Here is a 25,142-nt window from a genome sequence, read left to right on the forward strand (position 1 = left end):
ACATATAGCACAGAGATATTCCTCTGAATCAGACATGTTTAACACACTAGCAAATAAACAGCAACTTGGAAATACTTTTCAAAGTAATTTACAAATAATATGAAAACGAACTGTGCCTTTAAGAAGCACAGAAAATATTATAACAGATAAAATAATTAAGTTATAGCATTAATCTTTGTCAGAATATACAGTTTTAGCAAAGGATTGTTCCCCTCAGCAAATGATAACTAACCCAGGCAGCAGAAAAAAAATACACAAATAAACGTTTTTTATATCACAGTCAATACAATCAGCACAGCTCTGCTGTATGATTACTTCCCTCAAAAAAGACTCTTGAGATCCCTGAACTCTGTAGAGATGAACCGGATCATGCAGGAAGAAAATGAACCTCTGACTGAGTTTTTCTGATGCATAGTGAAAGCACCAAAATGGCCCCTCCCCCACACACATAACAGTGAGAGGGATCAGTGAACTGCTCTAATTTAAATCAAAACTATTGCCAAGTGGAAAAAAAGTGCCCAAAACATTTTTTCACCCAGTACCTCAGAGAAAAAAACGTTTTTACATGCCAGCAAAAAAACGTTTTACCTCAATAATTAATTGTCATTTAAAACCTATTGCAAGTCCCTGCAAAATAGGTTAAGTCTATGTATACAGTTTAAAAGCCAGAGAAGTACCATTTCCCAGAAAACTGAAGTGTAAAATATACATACATGACAGCCTGATATCAGCTACATCTACTGCATTCAAGGCTGAGTTTACATTATAACGGTATGGCAGGATTTTCTCATCAATTCCATGTCAGAAAATAATAAACTGCTACATACCTCTTTGCAGATTAATCTGCCTGCTGTCCCCTGATCTGAAGTTTACCTCTCCTCAGATGGCCGAGAAACAGCAATATGATCTTAACTACTCCGGCTAAAATCATAGAAAAACTCAGGTAGATTCTTCTTCAAATTCTACCAGAGAAGGAATAACACACTCCGGTGCTATTATAAAATAACAAACTTTTGATTGAAGATATAAAAACTAAATATATCACCATAGTCCTCTCACACATCCTATCTAGTCGTTGGGTGCAAGAGAATGACTGGAGGTGACGTAGAGGGGAGGAGCTATATAGCAACTCTGCTGGGTGAATCCTCTTGCACTTCCTGTAGGGGAGCAGTTAATATCCCACAAGTAATGATGACCCGTGGACTGATCACACTTAACAGAAGAAATTACCTGTAAAATAAATCCTAACCTAAGTTACAATTAAACCTAACACTACACTAGCAATAAATTAATTAAATAAATTACCTACAATTACCTACAATTAAATAAACTAAACTAAATTACAAAAAAACAAAACACTAAATTACAAAAAATAAAAAAAGATTACAAGAATTTTAAGCTAATTACACCTACTCTAAGCCCCCTAATAAAATAACAAAGCCCCCCAAAATAAAAAAAATTCCTTACCCTAATCTAAATTAAAAAAGTTAACAGCTCTATTACCAGCCCTTAAAAGGGCTTTTTGCGGGGCATGCCCCCAAGTAATCAGCTCTTTTGCCTGTAAAAAAAAACACAATACCACCCCCAACATTAAAACCCACCACCCACATACCCCTACTCTAACCCAAACCCCCCTTAAATAAACCTAACACTACCCCCCTGAAGATCTCCCTACCTTGAGTTGTGTTCACCCAGCTGGGCACCGATGGACCAAAAGAGGACATCCGGAGTGGCAGAAGTCTTCATCCTATCCGGGAAGAAGAGGACATCCGGACCGGCAGACATCTTCATCCAAGCGGCATCTTCTATCTTCATCCATCCGGAGCGGAGCCATCTTCTTCCAGCCGACGTGGATCCATCCTTCTTCCCCGACGCCTACTCGCCGAATGAAGGGTCCTTTAAATGACGTCATCCAAGATGGGGTCCCTCGAATTCCGATTGGCTGATAGGATTCTATCAGCCAATCGGAATTAAGGTAGGAAAAATCTGATTGGCTGATTGAATCAGCCAATCAGATTCAAGTTCAATCGGATTGGCTGATCCAATCAGCCAATCAGATTGAGCTTGCATTCTATTGGCTGATCGATACAGCCAATAGAATGCAAGCTCAATCTGATTTTTATTTTGGGGGGCTTTGTTATTTTATTAGGGGGCTTAGAGTAGGTGTAATTAGCTTAAAATTCTTGTAATCTTTTTTTATTTTTTGTAATTTAGTGTTTGTTTTTTTTGTAATTTAGTTTAGTTTATTTAATTGTAGGTAATTGTAGGTAATTTATTTAATTCATTTATTGCTAGTGTAGTGTTAGGTTTAATTGTAACTTAAGTTAGGATTTATTTTACAGGTAATTTTGTATTTATTTTAACTAGGTAGCTATTAAATAGTAAATAACTATTTAATAGCTATTGTACCTAGTTAAAATAAATACAAAGTTGCCTGTAAAATAAATATAACTCCTAAAATAGCTACAATATAAGTATTCATTATATTGTAGCTATATTAGGGTTTATTTTACAGGTATTTAGTTTTAAATAGGAATACTTTAGTTAATAATATTTAATTTATTTTGTTAGATTAAAATTATATTTAATTTAGGGGGGTGTTAGGGTTAGGGTTAGAGTTAATACTTGAAGTTCGGTGGCGGCGATGTTAGGGAGGGTAGATTAGGGGTTAATACTATTTATTATAGGGTTTACGAGGCGGGAGTGCGGTGGTTTAGGGGTTAATAACTTTATTAGAGTAGCGGCGAGGTCCGGTCGGCAGATTAGGGGTTAATAAGTGTAGTTAGGTAGCGGCGACGTTGGGGGGGCAGATTAGGGGTTAATAAATATTATGTAGGTGTCGGCGATGTTAGGGGCAGCAGATTAGGGGGTTCATAGGGATAATGTAGGTGGCGGCGGTGTGCGGTCAGCAGATTAGGGGTTAATAATATTTATTATAGTGGCGGCGATGTGGGGGGACCTCGGTTTAGGGGTACATAGGTAGTTTATGGGTGTTAGTGTACTTTAGAGCACAGTAGTTAAGAGCTTTATAAAGCCTATAAGAGCCTATAAAGCTCTTAACTACTGACTTTTTTCTGCGGCTGGAGTCTTGTCGGTAGAGTGTCTACTGCTCATTAGCCAAGACTCTAAATACTGGCGTTAGGAAGATCCCATTGAAAAGATAGGATACGCAATTGGCGTAAGGGGATCTGCGGTATGGAAAAGTCGCGGCTTGAAAGTGAGCGTTAGACCCTTTCCTGCCTGACTCTAAATACCAGCGGGCGGCCAAAAGCAGCGTTAGGACCCCTTAATGCTGCTTTTGACGGCTGCCGCAGAACTCTAAATCTAGGCGTTAGTTTGTTAACTTGTTGCAACTATTATTATGTATCAGATATTGTTGTAATTAGATACTGTTGCTACAACAGATTGATACCTCTGAATCTGATTGCGTGTGTTCCAATATTGCGCTGCCCACCTGCCATTGTGCTGGTGGTATTCCTGATCGCTTCTAACTGACTATGCTAATTAGCCATGTGGTGGAACATTTACAAAATATCGGCTCTGTGGCGCATGACGTCATCGGCACATACGCAACCAGGTCATGTGACTTGTGGTTTTTAGTTTAAATAGCCATTGGGTACTGTGTATTGTTACACCACTACCTTGATTCAAACCATTGATAAAGGTGTCACGCTTGGCACCGAAACCTTTGAAACTCTAATGTTTTAATCATCCTTAATAAAGGTGTAGTTTTATTTGAAAAAAAAATGGTGAGTGCTGTGTCTATCCTCCTGTGGTATCCTCCTTTTGCACGTTTTTGCACCCCAGTGGATGCATTATGTTTGAGCGAGTGCACTCTAAGTGGACAGCTCTCTCTATATATATACTATATATATATATATATATTATTTTTTTTAAGAGTTTATGTTTATGTTTAAATGGAGTGGTAGAAAAAAATAAAGTTATAGAAAAGATGCTAAAAATTCTCTAGTCCTTTGGGGAAGTTTTTCTCTGAAATCCAGGTCCATAAGGGGTTAAATGATAGTTTGGCCATTTTTCTAGGTCTAGTACAGATGACAGGGTGCTTGTTAACTCTTGCACCCACTGAACTAAGTCACAGGCTTGCCTGGAGTGGCTAGACTGTGACGAACTGGCTAAGGTGATAAAGGTTGATTAACCTTTTCTGTGACAAACTAGTGACTTTCAGGGTTGGTAAGAACCTTTACATCACAGCTAGGATTACTATTTTGTATAATATACTGAAAACTAAGATATTTTTTTCTACCTGTTAAAGGGATCTTCTAGTAAAAATTAAACTTTCATGATTCAGATAGAGCAGGCTATTTTAAGCAACTTTCTAATTTACTCCTATTATCAATTTTTTTTCTTTTTCTTGGTATCTTTACTTGAAAAAGCAAGACTTTAAGCTTAGAAGCTGGCCCATTTTTTGGTTCAGCACTTGGGTAACGCTTGCTGATTGGTGGCTAAATATAGCTACCAATTAGCAAGCACTACCCAGGTACTGAACCAAAAATGGTCTGGCTCAAATAAAGATACCAAGAAAGTTGCTTAAAATTGCATGCTCTGTTTGAATCATGAAAGTTTAATTTTGACTAGACTGTACCTTTAAAGAAGGTGCATTCATTATCATTTCAATACAAAATATTAAATATATAAAATAATGGTTGTGTGCCCTGACACCTTTAAGTCAAAATTGCTACATACCTTGGCCACGCCTCTTTGCATTAGCTTGCCAGGTCTATCATGTTCAATTCAAGCAAGTTATTTGTCAGTCAACATTGCCCATTGAACGAATTGGCCACACCCCTTATGAGTCATGAGCCTTAGGGGCGGGCAGCGTCCGAAGTTGCTATTCCAGAAGCTGGATGATTGACATTTGGCACATACTGCAGCAGGACTGCGAGAAGCTGCTCTACAAATATATTGGAGTAGTAAACTGCGTAATAGAAATGGGCAGCAAGGTGAACTTTCCTCTTGTTTAAATCCTCTTCTGCCCCAAAATTAAAGGTAACTTGTGTGTTTACTGAGAACCTCTTCTCTTGTGCTTTAAGAATGTGCGGCTAAGTTATGTGATATAGCTGGGAGTGTAGCTGGTGTCACTGTGACAGGTGCAAGGAGCCGTTCAGCTTGAAGGAAAACCGTGCTAAACTCGCGATCGCAGGCGTTCTAGAGAGTTTTGCCTTTACTATTCCTGCATTATTATTGCATTTGTTCTTCGAACATTTGAAATCTTTATTGATTATAAATCGATTAATGAAGATAACAAGTTTTTCGTATAGTAAACTCTTGAATGCAACAGTATCTATAGGACAGCTTCCTTATACGTTGCACCACCTAAATAATGATATATAAATATGTATTAAAACTATACGCTATGTTATGTGCTGAGCTTTGTACTAGATATAACGTTTATGTAGATTAAAAAAAAAACTTTATTACAATCTCTCTGTAAAGTTAAACGGTGTTTTACTGTTATATCATGTGCCAGGGTTCTTTAAGAGTAGGTAATGAAGTAATAGATCACAGGTTTAGCAAATCACACCCACTGTCTGGCATCTGTATAAACCTGTGATTATATTATTAGGAAATAAGTTATTGTAGCATAAGAAAGACAAGGATGCCATGAATAGATATTTGTAGTTTTAATCATTTTGTACTATACTGTAGTTAAAAATACTGCTGTCAAACTAATACAATTATATAATGATTATAAAATCTTTAATATATGCAGGGATATAAAAAATAAATAATAATAAAAACATAAAAAAATACAGTTGCCCAACTCAGATCTTGAAGTTTTTCCAGTTGTAGTAATAATAATATGCTTGGGAGTGCTTGACACTTATAAAACAATTGGTAACATCCTTTTATGTTTGAAATGATATCCAATGCATTAACATAAAATAAATCTTGAACATGTATGTAAACATTATGCAGTTTATTAATTCTAATGGTTTTCAAAACTGTACTACTGAAAAAGCAGGGAAATAAAAACAGGTTGAATAAAAATAATTTTTTTTATCAGAGATTTGCTGAGATCATTCTACAGTTACATTTTGAAAAAAATAAACCTATATACATTAAAAAAATGTTAAATAGCAATATACCACATACAACAGTTGCCAAAACCTGTCACAGACATTACTAACAAATTGTTGTGTGAGTATATGGTACGTAGATATGACAATATATAAGGATCTCAATAATTAACTATTAGAAAGTGTAAAGCATTTTAACAAGTCTAAGCTATATGGTTTATAATGTATTCTGATTGTACCTGTCACAAAAATTTGGCTATGTAACTCCAGACTGTGTCATCAATTTCATTATTGACATATTGTCTCCCAATATATTGGAAAATAATTATTTTATCCAACTTTACTCAAAAGCCTGGGTTCTTGGAGAAAGACACACCTTGGATTGGTTGTTGCATTAATATATAGACCGATAATTACCTTTTAAAATATTTTTTTTTATTTATGTTTACAAAATAAGAGTGGGATGTATAAACAACCAAACTGCATATCCGGGAGGCAATCCGTTTACAACCAATAATAGATCCACTGTATTGTATTTTTCAAAATGCCTCCAAAATAACCAATACATGGGCATGTTCAGTGTATTGAAAATCAGTGTTTCTCAATTCTAGTCTTCAGGAACCCTAACAGGACAGATTTTCATGCTATCTGAACTACAGCACAGGTGACATTCAGCTGATCTGTAACCATGGTTACTAACCTGCTCTGTTAGGGGTCACAAAGACTGGAATTGAGAAGCATTGAACAAAATTGCATCTGACACAGTGTGACTTTCTTTTTAAATGGACATTGTTATTTATTTTTTTAATTTGTGAAATTGAAATTATTCAATGCATTGTAACAGATCTAAATACAGAATACACGTTTAAAAGTATGTAAGACATACAATAAAATAGACCTTGTTTTTTAGGCCCTTGAAAGGCTTCTTAAATTTTGCTTGTTTTACTTCCTTTACTGTGACCAATTAGGAAAAAACTACAGAGGAGCTTTTGCATATACCAACCAATCACTTTGCAATGTGTAGTGTCAAGGATCTGCATTCCACTGGATGCACTCCAGTCTCTCTTAGGGGGAATGAAAACATTACAATTTGTAGGATTAGTAACAGGAGATACAGGTACAATAAACACTGAAATACATAATTAAGAATCTTTGCAATGCTTTAAACATTTTATATTTAAAGTGAATTTCAATTTTGATGCTAAAGTGCCCGTTTTTTAAAAATTCGATTAAAAACAGGGGCATCAAAATTTACATTTCACTCCTGTTGTGAAAAAAAAACTTACCTTTTAATCTTCACAGCAGCTCCAGCTTTCTTCACCCGTCGCAAAGCCTATTCCTGGGTCTAAAATGAGGAATCCAGCTTCCTCCAATCACTGCGTTGAATCAGACACTGATTCCCCCGGGGGGGGGGGGAAGCTGTGATTGGAGGATGACCTATCCATCATTTCTGACTTTTTTTTCACAACAGGAGTGAAATGTAAATTTTGATGAATTAAAGTGCCCCTGTTTTTAATAGAATTTTTAAAAACTAGGCACTTTAGCATCAAAATTGACATTCACTTTAACAACATTTTGAGTTTAATATCCCTTTTTAAATTAGGTAACTAACTCATGTATAGTGGTATATTGCTTATTTTTGGGGGACAGGGAACAGTTGTACAATGTTTAGTCATGTTTTATACACATTATAACCAAATTTGATTTCAGTAATAAAACTATATATTTTTTTTCTTTTCAATCTCCAGCAACGTGGTGTCTTCCATCTTTATATGAGTAAAGCATTTTTCAATGGAAGTAGGAAATGAAACCGCAAAGGACAGGATACCTAGGTAATACAAAAAATGTACGCTCCTAGTATACGCATATGAAGGGCATAAGCATACATGCTATGTTAAAATATTTATAAATTAAGACAGATAGACGTGCATTGTAATTTAAAGACACGAGTACTCTAAATGAATTACTAGTTTCCTTATTAGCAGATACATTTATATTTGAAGTAGTAGTTATTTCATTTTTTAGGACCCAGAGAATGATTGTCAGCTACATGATTAAGTGGTTTCTGATTGCCCCGCTGGCTGTGCCCCTCAAGAACAGCAATGCCTTGTGACTCTTTAATAAGAATCCAGCTATTCATTTAGCCCCTTTTAACAGGGCTTAAAGACAGTTAACATTGAGCATTTGTGAAAATGATAAAATCCTTCAATATACTGTAACATTTTTAAGTGTCACTTTAGGAAGATTTAATGAGAGGGAAATTGGAATAGAAAGGGAATTTCAGTTTTTAAAGACTTAACTTGTGTATAGTATTAGTATAAATATGAGTTAACTTTACAAGCAAGGGGTTAATTTTTAGTTGAATGGGGATAATTATTGTAGGAGTAATAATTACATGTTTTTTTACATTTAAACAAAATGTATATTATGAAGCTTTTCTGCTTGGTGAGGCCACCATCTGTCATTATAGAAATGGGTTTGGTATAGTAACAGGACATGAGATTAGGCTCTGTATGATGTAAAGGTAGACTTTTCCCATGTAATGAAAGTAACCTGGGTTTTGTAAACAGATATGCTGTTTCCTGTTTGTTACTGTTTAAGGTGAGGCTTGGTTGCTCCACACCTACCTGGCTATTACACAGCACCTCTCTTGTATAAATAAGGACAATAACAAATGACTATATTATATTTTACAAGCCTCTGGGAAGTACAATAGCCGTCATTTTGTTACAAATGTAAAGCTGGTTTAGAATGAGTCAAGCTACTGATAAAATGACATATATCATAAAGAAGACAATATGTAATTACAGAGAACGTTTTCTATTTTTTCTTTACATCTAAATCTGACATTAGTATTTAAAACAACAAACAAAAAGTAATGTTACTGGGTTACTTTTCTCTCTTTTTTTAATGTAATCTTAAAATTAAAGCAATAAAAAAATAGGAGAATGTATGAACATCTAGTAAAATCTATATTTTATATAAAATGAGATGTTGGTAGCAATTTTAAATAGTGTATATATAACCTCTCAAGGGAGTATAAAGCTCTGCAGTAACTTCCCATTACCAAGTCATTTAAACCTATGCACTGATTTTGCCTTAAACATATTTCTGGGTAATGGAGGGTTCCCTGGGAGCCAGAAATTCTATGTCCAGTGAGACAGCATCCTCCTGAGTCCCTCTGAATAATAAACTTGTCTCTGTTTACAAATCTGTTTTGAAATGGTCCTGCTATTAGTACATTGTTTTAGACACTTTGCAATTTATATTAAGTAGCTTTGCATGTAAGTGCCCAGTTATACAGACCTACTTGTCAGAAATTAGATACTTCTTAGAAGGCATTTTGGGACACCCCATTGAACCTTCTGTATATATTTTTTTTTATCACCCTCCCCTATCATTATGTTAAACAAACAAATTGCTCAACTCTAGTCAGGAATGATGTAGCTTGGTGTCCCACAACTTGGCTCTGGAGAAATTATATTATTATATAGATCAGGTCAACTGGATTATTTTCTTCTAATTGTAGCTTTACTTTTATTTTTTTAAATTAACGCTTTTGAACCACTTGGGAACTGCAGAAAACTGCTGGTCCAAGCAGGAACTGCTGCTGACCCAACCGGCAGCAGGACTCGCATGAACCAGCCCTGGAACTAAAGTGCTGATTGGCTCAGTGGCAGTCCTTTAACCACTTGCAAATAATGAATTAAAGCATGTTTTTTTCTTTAGAATTGCCCACTAAAATTTCAGTTGATCCAGTTTGAAACATCACCAAAATTAAATGAATCCTCTCCTTGTAACTGTAGATCAGGGAGTCAAGTCTTCAGTCCATCCAAATAGGACTTGCAAGTCTCGGCAATTATAGACCAGATATTGTAATCTAAATAGTACTGGACCTCCGTAGACCATCAGGAAGTCACAAATCCCAGTACAGAAAACAACAAGTTGCCCTCTCCATGTTAAGATAGCCCCTCTATATACCAATCCTAGATTCTAGGAAAAGCTATTTAATTATAATTTATAAATCGATAATTAAAGGGACACTAAACCCAAAAATTTTTCTTTTGTGATTCAGATAGAGCATGACATTTTAAGTAACTTTCTAATTTACTCTTATTATCAAATTTTCCTCATTTTCTTGGTATCTTTATTTGAAATGCAAGAATGTAAGTTTAGATTCCGGCCCATTTTTGGTGAACAACCTGGGTTGTCCTTACTGATTGGTGGATAAATTCATTCACCAATAAAGTGCTGTCCAGAGTGCTGAACAAAAAAAAAAAAGCTTAGATGCCTTCTTTTTCAAATAAAAATAGCAAGAGAATGAAGAACAATTTATAATAGGAGTAAATTAGAAAGTTGCCTAAAATTGCATGTTCTATCTGAATCACGAAAGAAAAAATTTAGGTTCAGTGTCCCTTTAACAATATTATTTTGATGCATTATCATACTTTCTGTCATTAGATGGCTGTCTAATATAGGGTAAAGAATTAAAGCAATATTCTACACCAACATTCCTCAGCTACAATCAGTTATAAATTGTGTTTGTTTAAAGAAGTAAGCAACAGACTGTAGTCTACATGATTAAATAAAGCACAAGCTCATTTCACTAGTGCAAAGTACACTTCATTCTAAAAAATGTATGCCTACCTTCAGCTTAGGAATTATGTACTTCAAATAATCAGAGATCATGGGCTTGAATGAGGTGCCCCTGAAATCCTGAATGGAATTAAACTTTATGGTGCAGGTGTGTGTACTATTTCTTACTGGTATAAATCTCTACTCACTAGGTTCTGTCAAATACATCTAACCAAACTTAAAGATCATTTAATTAAACTCTCTCCATATATAATGGAGGGGGATATTGTAAAGAGTATTAGGATATCAGAAGTCGCCACAGCAAATACAAGCTGGAAGGAATCCCAAATTAAAATGATAAATAACTACTATCTTACACTCTATAGGATATACACATTTTCGAAAAATAAGTGACACAGCCAGTGTCATAAGTGCAGTATGGAAATGGCAGATATTGAGCATTGCATGTGGTCCTGTCCCAAAATCAGGCAATACTTGAATAGGGTTAATTACTGGCTGAACTCATTTTTAGATACTAAAATATCCATTACAGGTTCCCAGGTTCTTTTTCCTATATTCTGGCAGAAATCATTTTGGGGAACAATCTCTGATAAATCTTACTATTCTGGCTGTAAGGAATCAATTATTAAGAGAGTGGAATTCCCCAAAAGTCCCCAGCATTACAGAACTGATTAGTATCTTACAACTGACAATATAAACGCACGATATGAGACTATTTGCAGATTCACAGCTGAGAGCTTTCTTTTGCGAAGTGGCAAAAAATGATCCTAGCTCTGCCAATAACACTCCTGCACCAATTCATAGAGCCTTTTAGGAAGTCTGATGCATTTATATTATTTGTACTAGAGATTGACCTGCCCTAGCTTTGGATAGATCTTAATCGGATTGTTTAATATTTGACAGAAGTTAATCTAAGGAATAGTAATAGTTAGTGGACTGTTGATGAATTGCAATAGGAGGTGGGAGGGTGCCTTCGACCATGAACAGAGATGTCCCCCTTTTTTTTTTTTTTTCCCCCCCTTTTTTTCTCTTGGCAACAATATAAGCCATCAGAAGTTTTGAATTCAATGTGTGGTAACCATTTAAGTATGAGTTGTTAGGTCATATTATACCTATAAGATAAGAATGTTCACGATATGGAAGAATCCAAGTCTCCGTATGGCAGAGGATATTGGGAGGAAGGGTAACGGGAAGGTAGAGACAATGAAGATTTATATTAACTATACAGTATTAAGAGTGACCCAAGAGTTAATACAATATATGTGTACAAGTTTTATTTGTATGGGGAAAAATAATTTTGTGATGGGAGCTGCGTCTCCTGTATGATGCAATACTAGATATGTTTATTTACTGATTGATTGATCTATTTTCCTTGTGTTATGTGTTTTCTGTATCTAAGTACAGATTAAGAAAAGCAATAAAAAGATTAAAAAAAAAAAAAAGTACTGGACCTACGCAGACCATTAGGAAATCACTAATTATAGTACAGAAAATGACAAGTTGCCCTCTCCATGTTAAAGGGACATAATACTTGTCATGAGATGCAGGACACAGCAAAGATGGTACAACTCTATTTTATTGTAGAGCATAGAAATATACATCTGGTAGCATTGATCTCGCTAAGTAACTGCGACACAGACAAACGGACCTAAGCCCTCTCCCATCCGGTGACGTCACTTCCAACTCTCATCACAATACTCATATGCTAAATCACTTGAAACTGATGCAGTATAACTGTAAAAAGCTGACAGGAAAATATCACCTGAGCATCTCTATTTTAAAAAAGGAAGATATTTTACCTCACAATTTCCTCAGCTCAGCAGAGTAAGTTCTGTGTAAAAAGTTATACTCAGCTGCTGCCCAGCTGCAGGTAACAAAAAAAACAAATGAAGAAATGAACAGCAGCCAATCAGCATCAACAGTGCTGAGGTCATTAACTATTTTACTGTGATCTCATGAGATTTGACTTAACTCTCATGAGATTTCATTGTAAACTTCCTTACACTGAATAGGGAAATAACATGAGAGTGCACAAGGCTCAATCCTTAGGCTGTCCCGGGACAGACATACTGATATGCTGCTTAGAAGTCCTTTACAATGGGATGTGGCTACTGATGAACTTTTGCGGTAAAATGTCTTTCTTTTTTACATAAAGATGTTCAGGTGATATTTTCAAGTCTGCTTTTTACAGCTATACTGCATCACTTTCAAGTGTTTAAACATTTGGGTATTATGGCCCTTTAAGATAGTCCCTCTATATACCTATCCTAGATTCTAGGAAGAGCTATTTTAGTTATAATTTTAAATCGCTAATTAACAAAATTATTTTGATGCATTATCATAATTTGTGACATTAGATGGCTGTCTAATATAGGGTAAAGATTTAAAGCAACACCAACATTCCTTGGCTACAATCAAAGTTATAAATTGTGTTTGTTTAAAGGAGTAAGCAACAGGCTGGAGTCTATACGATTAAATAAAGCACAAGCTCTTTTCCCTAGTGCAAAATGTACTGATATGAAATTATGACAATTAGCAAGGCTGAGAAAAATAAGTTCCAGTGTCATAAATATTTGGCTACAAATAGGCCTAAGAAGGAAACGACACTTTAATTTGTAACAGAAAATTTGATTATTTTTTTTTATTAAACTCTATCTAAATCATAATAGTTTAAGTTTTTGAATTGTCTTTTTCATAAGCATAATAGAAGTGTTGTGCGTTTACATAACAGTTGTAACCTATCCTATGGGATCTTTTGTGATAGCATTTATGAGGTTTGTACTGACAAGTACATAGCTATTACTGTGAACATATATTCTTTTGTCTGATCTGTAATACAATCAGTCATTTGGAAAACTAAAGTTTCTACTTCATTGATTAAGATTGTGTTATGGTACTGAAATGCCTCAGTGAGTGGACAAGTTTAGTGCTGTTTTGGTGCTTTTTGCTACTGTTGATTTGCCACTCATCATCTGCAAGTATGTTCTCAGCATTATTTATATATATATATATATATCCAAATATATTGTAGTTATACTAGTTGGCTTGTGTGTGTGCAAATGCTAGATTAACAGTCTGCTGCAAGAAATGTATTCTGTGAAGTCAATCTCCTTAAGGAGATGTAATGAAGAGTCTTAGGATTATTCTTAAAGCGCCAGTAATCATACCACACGTGACAAAGCCACACATTTTAAATAAGCTTACGTGGCATAGTATAGCTTTCACATGTTTACATAGAAGCTCCAAGGGGGACTGACCATTGGCTGTAAAACTAATGTATTTCTGTGTAAACATACCCTGCTTGTAATCATATTTAATGTGTTCTTTTATATAAACTCAATTGTCTAATCAACTGCTGGCACTGATCATACTTCCATAAAAAGGCTACTTTCTAGATCAGTGGTTTGAAATCTGCAGTCTGAGTCACAGGTGCCCTTTGCTTGCCAAGAAAGAATTTAATTTTTACTTCCCTTAAAAACATTTTACAGTTTATACTTCCTGAACACCAGAAATCCTCTACTTTCCCTTTCCTCCTAATATGACATTGCCCATAATCATTTTCCACAATCATTTAGAGTATACAATTAAAAAAAAAAAATGTTGTTAGGCTCAGAAGTTCATACCCTGCGGTGTTACTAAAATGATAGGCCTGGATGAAGCAGTAGATTATCTAGATTTTAGGCATTGCCACTGTCCCACACAACAACTAATACATACCTGACAACATTTGCCAGATACCTTTCAGGACTGGGAGGTCTAGGCTGAGTGAGGAAGATTAGTACATGGAGCCTTGACCGGCAGGGGCAGTTGTCCTTTGAGTAGACCATGGGCTGATTTGTGAAAAGCTGTGGGTAGAATCGAGGTGGTCCCTGATTTCACTTTGGAAACTGGCACATTTATATAAAGGATAGAAAAGGGAAAGCTGTGGGAAGGACAGCGTGGCATTCACTTAGAACAGACTAATTAATTGTTAAAGGGACATAAAAACCCAACAGCTTTCCAGTTTACTTTTATTAAAATTTTCTTTGTTTTCTTGTTATCCTTTGTTGTAAAACAGGAAGGTAAATTCAGGAGTGGCAGCAGTTTGACAACAATGTTATACATTAGTAAGAGCAATAGATGGCAGGTATCTCTTTAACAAAAAATAACAAGAGAGCGAAGCAAATTTGATAATAGAAGTAAATTGGAAACATTTTTTCAAAATTGTAGTCTCTATCTGAATCATGAAAGAAAATGTTTGGGTTTTATGTCCCTTTAAGTGGCTAATTTATGGCATAGTGCATTGAAAGGAGAGGTGATCTCTATTGGTGTTTATCATAGGTCAGTTCTTGGGTCTGCTTTATTTTTGTTTCCTATGGTGGTGGTGGGGGGGGTGTTTTTTTAATCAGTGAGATTGGTTTTCGGCTACAAAGGAAGGTGTCTGTTTATTCGCAGATTACACATGGTGTTTTCATTTGCGCATATTGCAGTATTAATTGAGGTGGTTGCAGAACCTTTGCATGTCAATACAGATTGTTTAGTTTGCTGCAGATGTTGTGTGATCCTCATCACCATATGTCCCAATGAGGGGAATCATTTGCAGCGGTGTAGACAAACGGCAATATTAAGCGGTAAAGCTGTGTTATTGGTCTTAAATTATCACTTACAGCAGTCAGATGCTTTAAAAAGGGAAATTGTCACTACATATCAATTCCCATTATTCAGGATTAAATGGTCATTTTACAGTAATCCAAACATTAAAGGTTTCAGTTAGAGTTTAAAGTGCATTTTTCTAAACACATTTATGTATATGATTATTAACACAAGGAACTGCAAACCGTGCTACTTTACTAAGCAGCACAAACTGCTCTTCAGCAATTCTCATGTAGCCCTGGCACAGTAACTTGTCTGCTTTATACCATGTATTAGCACCTTGGTCTGTGCTGTGCACCAGCACGCCAACTTAACCCTCTGAATCTCTCCCCCAAGGGAAGAGAGAAATTAAACTGCAGCAAAATGAGGCATTAATAAATCTGTACTTTTATCTACCAGTACTGAAAAGCTGACTTACCACTACTGTGGTGTTTTTTTTTTTTTCTTCCTATTCTGGTCAATTTCCAGACCCCGCGGTACTGAAACAATGACCTGCTGACTGCAGCACAGTGGACTATTGACAATAACCTCTAAATCTAAGGTTTCATATGGCCATAAAACTCAGGGGTCAGTAAATGAGGTCTGGCATATGGTTTACAGCATCTGGAAGCCCACAACCCACCAACTGTTTTCAGCCAATTACTGACTAGTCACACAGTATTGTTGTTGAACACAGCTCGAAACCCCTATAGCTGACAAACACTTCACCAGAACTCTAGGGTTCCAGTACTGTACCTTCCTACATATTAGAACACTATATACTGTGTGTATGTATGTGTGTGTGTATATGTGTATATGTATGTATATATATATATATATATATATATATATATATATATATATATATATATATATATATATATATATATATAAATCTTTTGTACCACAACTGAAGTTGCTTAGTTACAGCAAGAATAATAACAGTGTGTACATTAGTTAGTTATGTGACTATTGCATTTAGTCTCATTCCTTCAGATTGTTTTACAGGGGTAATCAATATACTTTTTTTCTTTCATGTTTCAGATACAGCAAACTGTTTTAAACAACTTTCCAATTTACTTCTACTATTGCGCTTGTTTCATTCTCTTGGTATTCTTTGTTGAAGGAGCAACAATGCACTATTGGGAGCTAGCTGAACACATCTGGTGAACTAATAAGAGCTATATGTGCGAAGCCACCTATGAGAAGCTAGCTCCCAGTAGTGCGTTGCTGGCCTGAGCCTACCAAGGTACAGTCTAGTCCAAAACAAACTTTCATTATTCAGATAGAGAATGTAATTTTAAACAATTTTCCAGTTTACTTCTATCACCAATTTTGCTTTGTTCTCTTGGTAATCTTAGTTGAAAGCTAAATCTAGGAGGTTCATATTCTAATTTCTAAGCCCTTGAAGGCCACCTCCTAGCTCAGGGCATTTTGACAGTTTTTCACCACTAGAGGGTGTTAGTTCATGTGTTTCATATTGATAACGCTGTGCTCACTCACGTGGAGTTCCTAGGAGCCAGCTCTGATTGGCTAAAATGCAAGTCTGTCAAAGGAACTGAAATAAGGGCAGTTTGCAGAAGCTTAGATACAAGATAATCACCGAAGTAAAAAGTGTATTTATATAACTGTGTTGGTTATGCAAAACTAAAGAATGGGTAATAAAGGGATTATCTATCTTTTAAAACAATAAATATTCTGGTGTAGACTGTCCCTTTTTAAGTAAAAATGTAACCAAACAGAGATGTGCTTAAGAGTAGGGGCCCTGCAAAGAACAAACCCTTTACTCTTGTTCTTCCATTACAATTTTTCCACAGAACAAATGTAAACTTTCACTTATCGAAAGTGAACATTCTCAAGTAACATTTGAAAAATTTATTGCACAAGACATAGAGGCCCATTTATCAAGCTCTGTATGGAGCTTGAAGGGCCGTGTTTCTAAAGACCGCTGCTCCATAACCCTGTCCGCCTGCTCTGAGCAAATAGGATTGGGTTGATTGACACCTCCCTGCTAGCAGTCGATTGGCTGCGAGTCAGCAGGGGGCGGCGTTGCACCAATGCTGAATACGGAGAGCGTATTGCTCTCTGCATTCAGCAAGGTCTTGCAGACCTGATCCCCACTGTCGGATCAGGTCCGCAAGACATTTCATAGATAGGCCTCTTTGACTGAAGTCTATAAGACAACATTCAATTTTGATACTGATTTTATAAAAGGAAAGTTCACTATTATTGCAAAAACAAAATTAATTTTAAAGAATGTTCATTTAATCTAAAAAGCTTTTAAACTATGTAATGAATTTGCCCAAATTCAGTTCAATAACTTCATCTTTTTGTATACTTAAATATTTGTTGCAATTTAGGTACAGTGTACATATAAATTTGCAGCTTTTCTTAGTTTGACTTTTTTTTTTTTTAAATGGTAGCAGTATATAGAAGAATTAGTTAGACCAAATAATAAATATCATCCACTACCTGAGACAACTGCATATATCAAATTTTCTTCCTAGAATTGACGCCTATGGATTTGAAAGGCCAGAAGGATTTGATTATGCATCCTATGAAGAGTTCTTTTCCAGATACCTGATGGTACTTACTAGTAGAGCCATGAAGTGGTCAAAGCTCTTGAAGAATACCACAGCTGTAGAGAAAAGTATGAAAGGTAAATGCAATAAACCCTGATTTGCTTCATGAACAAACATACGTCATAAGCTCGTCATACTGACAAAATGTTTGATACATGTAACGCTGTTTCCAGGTAGTACAATTTCGTAGCGAATTAATACTGACAGTTTAGCTGTTCAGTGTAAGACTCAGCTTTCTTGTTAAGTAAATTACACTTTATACCTTGCAATTATTTTTAAGATTACAGTATTCTAATGAAAAACCTTAGTAAATTCTTATTTTTGTTGCTAATAAAATGATGGTTTTAAATGCTTTGAAGCATTCATCCTTTGCAATGTATTGTGTCATTGATGATTTATAAACTATAATTATATACAAATTACTACAGTGTCTCTTTAAACTGTGATGCTGAGATTGTGATGTTTTAATCCGTTAATGGATTTACTTTTTTCCCATCATTGGGATTAGTGTATTTTACCTCTGTGTTAACAATCTAATTAAGACTTGGTTTTAGAAGAATTAATAAAACATGTCGGAACACAATAAAAAAGACATATGTAAATTGTAAAGTTAGGTACACCGATACAGACAGAAGCAAAGGGCCTACTATTAATAAACTTTATGCTATGATATAGTGCAAACATATTTAACTATAGAATACAGTGGAATGATGGGACAGGTAATTGTTATTTCATCTGGTCTTAACTTTATAACATTGTAATAGAGGAATGCATGGGAGACTAAACAAGTATTAAACATTCCTAATTGATAATTGCCAAAGACAAACTAGTTTACTTTAGAGACCATCCTTGAGTCATTTGATGATCACTAAACTACTTTAGAAGTCATCAGACATCATCAGGCTTGTAAAGTTATCAGCTAAGATAAAACAATTCTGTTTGATGACTTTAGAGTCATTCACTGGCTGTTCATGCTTGTGAAGTAATCAGTAAGGTAATCTGCTAATTATTCTGGAGTCATCGCATTTAAATATTTTGACCTGTGGGCATACTTCAGTATGGCTACTGATGACTATTCTGGAGTAATAAATTACTTCAGAATGACTCCAGGAAGATCTTCCTTTTTGACTAGGGTGTTATTCCTAGGTTTATTAGACAAATGGACACTATTTCTAACCAATTATAATTGGACTTTTTAAGGCGTAAAGTTCACAACTTTTCTGTTTGTCATTTTTTTAAACATTATTATGAAGAAGGTGTTTTACGTCCTTAAACTAAGAATTGTTTCTTATTTTTTGTGTGTATCCAATGTGGTTTGTCTCATAATATTTGTCCTATTAACCTTTTGTCTTATTGAACTAAAGTGAACATTTCCCTTTCCATTAAGTTATCCCACAGCTTCCCAGAAGAAAACAAAAATGGCAAAATTGTGTGCAAATTTTGGTTTAAGTAAAATACCCATAAGTGTGTATTGTATTGTTACTGATCAAATTCTCAAAGTTTAACCAAGGTCACCTGCACTGGTTGGGGCAATTGTACCTCCTGCTTTATAGAAATAAAATCTAAATATCCATAAGCCAAGCCATAACAAGATATGTCAACTTTCTAATGAAGCTTTCAGTAATTCCTGTTATTAAGAACCAATAAGCGAAGATAGGGGAGTACTGCAGCTTTTCTATTGGACTGGGGCCCTAGGTTTTATTAAGTACTGTAACATCTTCCTTGGAATAATCTATTCATGAAAAACTATTTTTTTTTTTTTCTGAAAGAAAAAAAACAAACTACACTTTGCTTATTCATATGAATAGTTCAATAAAACAATGTTAAAACAGTAACCAGAATCCCAAATAATCTGGTCCTTGGCATTCAAAAGGTAAAAGCCAACATTTCTCATTCTTTTCAGTGAAGAGGTACATCAGGAAAGGAATTCCCAATGAACACCGCTCACTTGTATGGATGATAGTCAGTGGAGCACAGTCTCAGTTGGACTTAAATCCTGGACATTATTCTCGTGTATTAAAAGAGGGAGAAAAGAACGTGAAGTTGGTAGAAGCCGTTTTGACAGGTAACTTCTTTCCAAGAGCTATCTAATGTCCTGTTTGCTTGCAATGATGATTTATGCCCTGGGCAGGTGCACTTATCAAATATTCTGCTGGTACTAAAGTTTTAGGTAATTTCAACAGCTGATGGCTCTAGCCTAGTTTGTAGTATATTTACTTACACAGAGTACAGCTTTGTATCCCCTGACATGTAGTAATGATACAGACACACACATTAGTTATGTAGCCCCTGACATGTAGTAATGATACACAAAGACACACATTACAGTTATTACTACATGTCAGGGGCTACATGATACAGACACACACACATTACAGTTCTGTATCCCCTGACATGTAGTAATGATACACACACACACATTACAGCTTTGTATCCCCTGACATGTTGTAATGATACAGACACACACATTAGTTATGTAGCCCCTGACATGTAGTAATGATACACACACACATTACAGTTATGTAGCCCCTGACATGTAGTAATGATACACAGACACACACATTACAGTTATGTAGCCCCTGACATGTAGTAATGATACACTGAAACACACATTGCAGTTCTGTATCCCCTGACATGTTGTAATGATACAGACACACACATTAGTTATGTAGCCCCTGACATGTAGTAATGATACACTGACACACACATTGCAGTTCTGTAGCCCCTGACATGTAGTAATGATACACAGACACACACATTACAGTTTTGTATCCCCTGACATGTAGTAATGATACACAGACACACACATTGCAGTTCTGTATCCCCTGACATGTTGTAATGATACAGACACACACATTAGTTATGTAGCCCCTGACATGTAGTAATGATACACTGACACACACATTGCAGTTCTGTAGCCCCTGACATGTAGTAATGATACACAGACACACACATTACAGTTTTGTATCCCCTGACATGTAGTAATGATACACAGACACACACATTGCAGTTCTGTATCCCCTGACATGGTGTAATGATACAGACACACACATTAGTTATGTAGCCCCTGCCATGTAGTAATGATACACAGACACACACATTACAGTTATGTAGCCCCTGACATGTAGTAATGATACAGACACACACATTAGTTATGTAGCCCCTGACATGTAGTAATGATACACAGACACACACATTACAGTTATGTAGCCCCTGACATGTAGTAATGATACACAGACACACACATTAGTTATGTAGCCCCTGACATGTAGTAATGATACAGACACACACATTAGTTATGTAGCCCCTGACATGTAGTAATGATACACTGACACACACATTAGTTATGTAGCCCCTGACATGTAGTAATGATACACTGACACACACATTGCAGTTCTGTAGCCCCTGACATGTAGTAATGATACAGACACACACATTACAGTTTTGTATCCCCTGACATGTAGTAATGATACACAGACACACACATTGCAGTTCTGTATCCCCTGACATGTTGTAATGATACAGACACACACATTAGTTATGTAGCCCCTGACATGTAGTAATGATACACTGACACACACATTGCAGTTCTGTAGCCCCTGACATGTAGTAATGATACACAGACACACACATTACAGTTTTGTATCCCCTGACATGTAGTAATGATACACAGACACACACATTGCAGTTCTGTATCCCCTGACATGGTGTAATGATACAGACACACACATTAGTTATGTAGCCCCTGCCATGTAGTAATGATACACAGACACACACATTACAGTTATGTAGCCCCTGACATGTAGTAATGATACAGACACACACATTAGTTATGTAGCCCCTGACATGTAGTAATGATACACAGACACACACATTAGTTATGTAGCCCCTGACATGTAGTAATGATACAGACACACACATTAGTTATGTAGCCCCTGACATGTAGTAATGATACACTGACACACACATTGCAGTTCTGTAGCCCCTGACATGTAGTAATGATACACAGACACACACATTGCAGTTTTGTATCCCCTGACATGTAGTAATGATACACAGACACACACATTAGTTATGTAGCCCCTGACATGTAGTAATGATACACTGACACACACATTGCAGTTCTGTAGCCCCTGACATGTAGTAATAATACACAGACACACACATTACAGTTATGTAGCCCCTAACCTGTAGTAATGATACACTGATACACACATTACAGCTTTGTGTCCCCTGACATGTAGTAATGATACACTGACACACACATTACAGCTTTGTATCCCCTGACATGTAGTAATGATACACAGACACACACATTACAGTTTTGTATCCCCTGACATGTAGTAATGATACACAGACACACACATTACAGTTTTGTATCCCCTGACATGTAGTAATAATTCAGACACACACACATTACAGCTTTGTATCCCCTGACATGTAGTAATGATGCACAGACGCACACATTACAGCTTTGTATCCCCTGACATGTAGTAATGATGCACAGACACACACACATTAGAAACCAACAATTATCCAAAGTTATATTGTGTCAGTTCTATTAAAAAGTATTAGCGATACCAAGTATCTGAATGAAATGATTCAATGTATATTGTAGTAAAATCTTGCAAAAGTTGTGTTGCAAATGGTAATCGCTGTCCGTTGACACACAAATAGTGAAATAACCAAATTCTCTCTGCTTACTCACTTGACAACAACAGTCAATCTGTCCACAGACCTGGTATCAGCCTTCTTTCAGCATTAATCGTGTCTCTCAAGTGATCCCTTAAGCCGGCACAGGTGTGTGCGCCTTGATCCAATGTAACTTAACTCTGTTTGCTGGACCGATCCTCACAGCCTTCCCAAAAGCGGTAATTTAAAACTTAATGCTGTTAGAGTTATGCACATGGAGGGCGACAAGTTGGAAAAATAAAAGTTAAATTTATTATCCCAGATACTTTGTCTGCAAACATTGTGGATGTCCTAACTAGACGAATGAATCTCCTTCAAGAGACACTGACAAAGGAAATTAAGGGATCCACAGCTGAGCTCCGTAGAGAAATTGGTGCATTGGGAGAACGTACGGAAACTTTGGAGCGTAAACAAGAAGATCTTGCTGTGGACCATGCCCACCTACAAGCCTACTCCCAAAATCTTGCCATCCAAATATCTGACCTAGAATTGAAACTAGCTGACATGGAAGACCGCTCCCGACGGAATAATCTGAGATTCCGCGGAATACCTGAAGAGGTTGGCCCCCAAGAACTGGAGTCATATGTTCTGGAATTTTGTAATATCTTCTTACCCACTTCAGAGACGCCCGGCCTCCTACTGGACAGAGTCCACAGAGTAGCATGACCTAGAACTGTCTCTCAAGAAAAACCTAGAGATGTCCTAGCTAGGATCCATTTCTTTACCCACAAAGAGAAGATAATGAGAGAGCTGGCCAACAAACCGCAACTTCCTGAGAAGTTCCAACAAATAGCGGTGTTCCCGGACATTTCCAACTACACATTACAGAAGAGAAGGTCCTTCAGGACCATCACTCAAATTCTGAGATCAGAAAATATTAGATACAGGTGGGGATACCCGACAAGGCTTATAGTCTCTAAAGATGGTGAGACACACACGATCTTCACCCCTAAAGAAGGTTTTGACCTGCTCCAAAACTGGGACCTAGCATCCACCAAATCCCGAAAGGACACTGATTCTTTGCTCCCTAGAGATAGGCCGGCTATTATGGACATGGTCCAATCTTCCTCAAGATCTAATGTAAAGGACACTCCTATCGTCACTGAAATCCGGGCGAGCGCCCCGGATTTTACCCCTAGACTACAAAAGCCCACCAAATGATAAAATAAAGAGCTATGTTGCTAAGCTAGTACACATGTATATACTGTTAACTGTATTTATCATTGGTTAGTATTAACGTAGAGGAAAAGGACTGATATGTAGTTCACTGAATGGTAAATAATTGGTTCTGGTTTTCAGCTGGTAAAACATGTATATATTGTTAAATGTTATTTCCGGGTATCAGCTCCCTACTACATGAGAGACATGTGGGGACCCGTGACCTCCCACAGGAGAAAGGACGCTTGTCCAACAACACCTGCTCTACTACCCTAGTAGCCATTTGGCTCTGTTGGTACTCAAGGGGTCTCCTCATCTCCTCTCTTTTCAGTTCCACAGGCGGTTTAATTCCTTCCAGGCACCTCTATGCTACTGACCTAAACTATATAGCGAGTTAATAATGTTTACATCACAGTTTACGTCACTAACTCTACATGTTACTATGCCTGCTGGTCCGTAGTTGGTACACATGTACATATTGATAGAAGTTTATTTCATGTGTTAGTTATAACTTAAAAGGTAGACACTGGTATATGGTTCAACAAATGGTAAATAAATAGATGTGGTTCATCACTGGTAAACACGTAAATATTGTTAAATGTCATTTCCAGGTATCAGCTGTCTAATGTGCAAGGAACATGGGGGGACCTGTGACTTCCCATAGGCTAACGGCCGCTTACCCAGCAGTACTTGCTCTGCTCTTTCATTGGCCATTTGGTCATGTTGGGACTTGCGGGCTCTCCCCATGCTGCTTCTATTCAGTTCCGCAGGTTATCTAGTCTCTCTCAGGCACCTATATGCTATTGACCTAAGCTGTATGGCGATATTATAGTGTTTACAATATATTTTATATCACTAATTTAAAAAAAAAAAAAAAAAAAAGTTCAATTTATTTCAATAATTTTAAAAATTACAGGTAAAGCACCCACAGTGAGCAGAAAAATCTGAGTGGTGTCGAACTATCCTACGCATTTCATGCAAACAGGATTTCCTCAGGGACTACTTTTTGCTAACAATTTTCCTCCTTTTATATCTCCTTTCTAAAATTAACCACTTCATATCTTGAATGTTACATGCTGCAATGCTGACAATACAAACATTTTTACAGTGTGTATATGTGTGTGTGTGTATATGTGTGTGTGTGTGTGTATATATATATATATATATATATATATATATATATATATATATATATATATATATATATATATATATATATATATATATATAAATAATAATATAATATAGCACACGGAGAAAGTCCAGAACTCACTTACAAGCTCACAACTAAGATAAAAAAACAGCAATGGAAGAGTTGGTTACCGCATCTGGCCAAATGGGAAAAGCCCAGGTACCTCCTCAAGGTCTCTTTCAAAAACCTGGGTCCTTAAAAAGCCACACAATGCAGGCCTACAATCAAACAACTGTGTAAAAATGAAGGGTGGACAGGCAAGTAATCTCCCCA

At 36.3% G+C, this 25,142-nt stretch overlaps 1 protein-coding gene across 2 annotated transcripts in view; it reads left to right on the forward strand.

The window, feature by feature from the left end:
* Positions 1-4,826: 4,826 nt before the first annotated feature.
* GRTP1 (growth hormone regulated TBC protein 1) overlaps positions 4,827-25,142 on the forward strand; it is a 136,814-nt gene continuing 116,498 nt past the window's right edge. For both annotated transcript variants that reach the window (XM_053707762.1, XM_053707763.1), the window contains exons 1-4: positions 4,827-5,007; positions 7,787-7,870; positions 17,753-17,904; positions 19,731-19,892. In XM_053707762.1, coding sequence (XP_053563737.1) covers positions 7,830-7,870; positions 17,753-17,904; positions 19,731-19,892 — 355 coding nt within the window. In that variant the 5' untranslated portion in view covers positions 4,827-5,007; positions 7,787-7,829. The remainder of the gene's footprint in view (positions 5,008-7,786; positions 7,871-17,752; positions 17,905-19,730; positions 19,893-25,142) is intronic.

Source organism: Bombina bombina, chromosome 3, assembly GCF_027579735.1.
Source record: "Bombina bombina isolate aBomBom1 chromosome 3, aBomBom1.pri, whole genome shotgun sequence".
Taxonomy (NCBI): domain Eukaryota; kingdom Metazoa; phylum Chordata; class Amphibia; order Anura; family Bombinatoridae; genus Bombina; species Bombina bombina.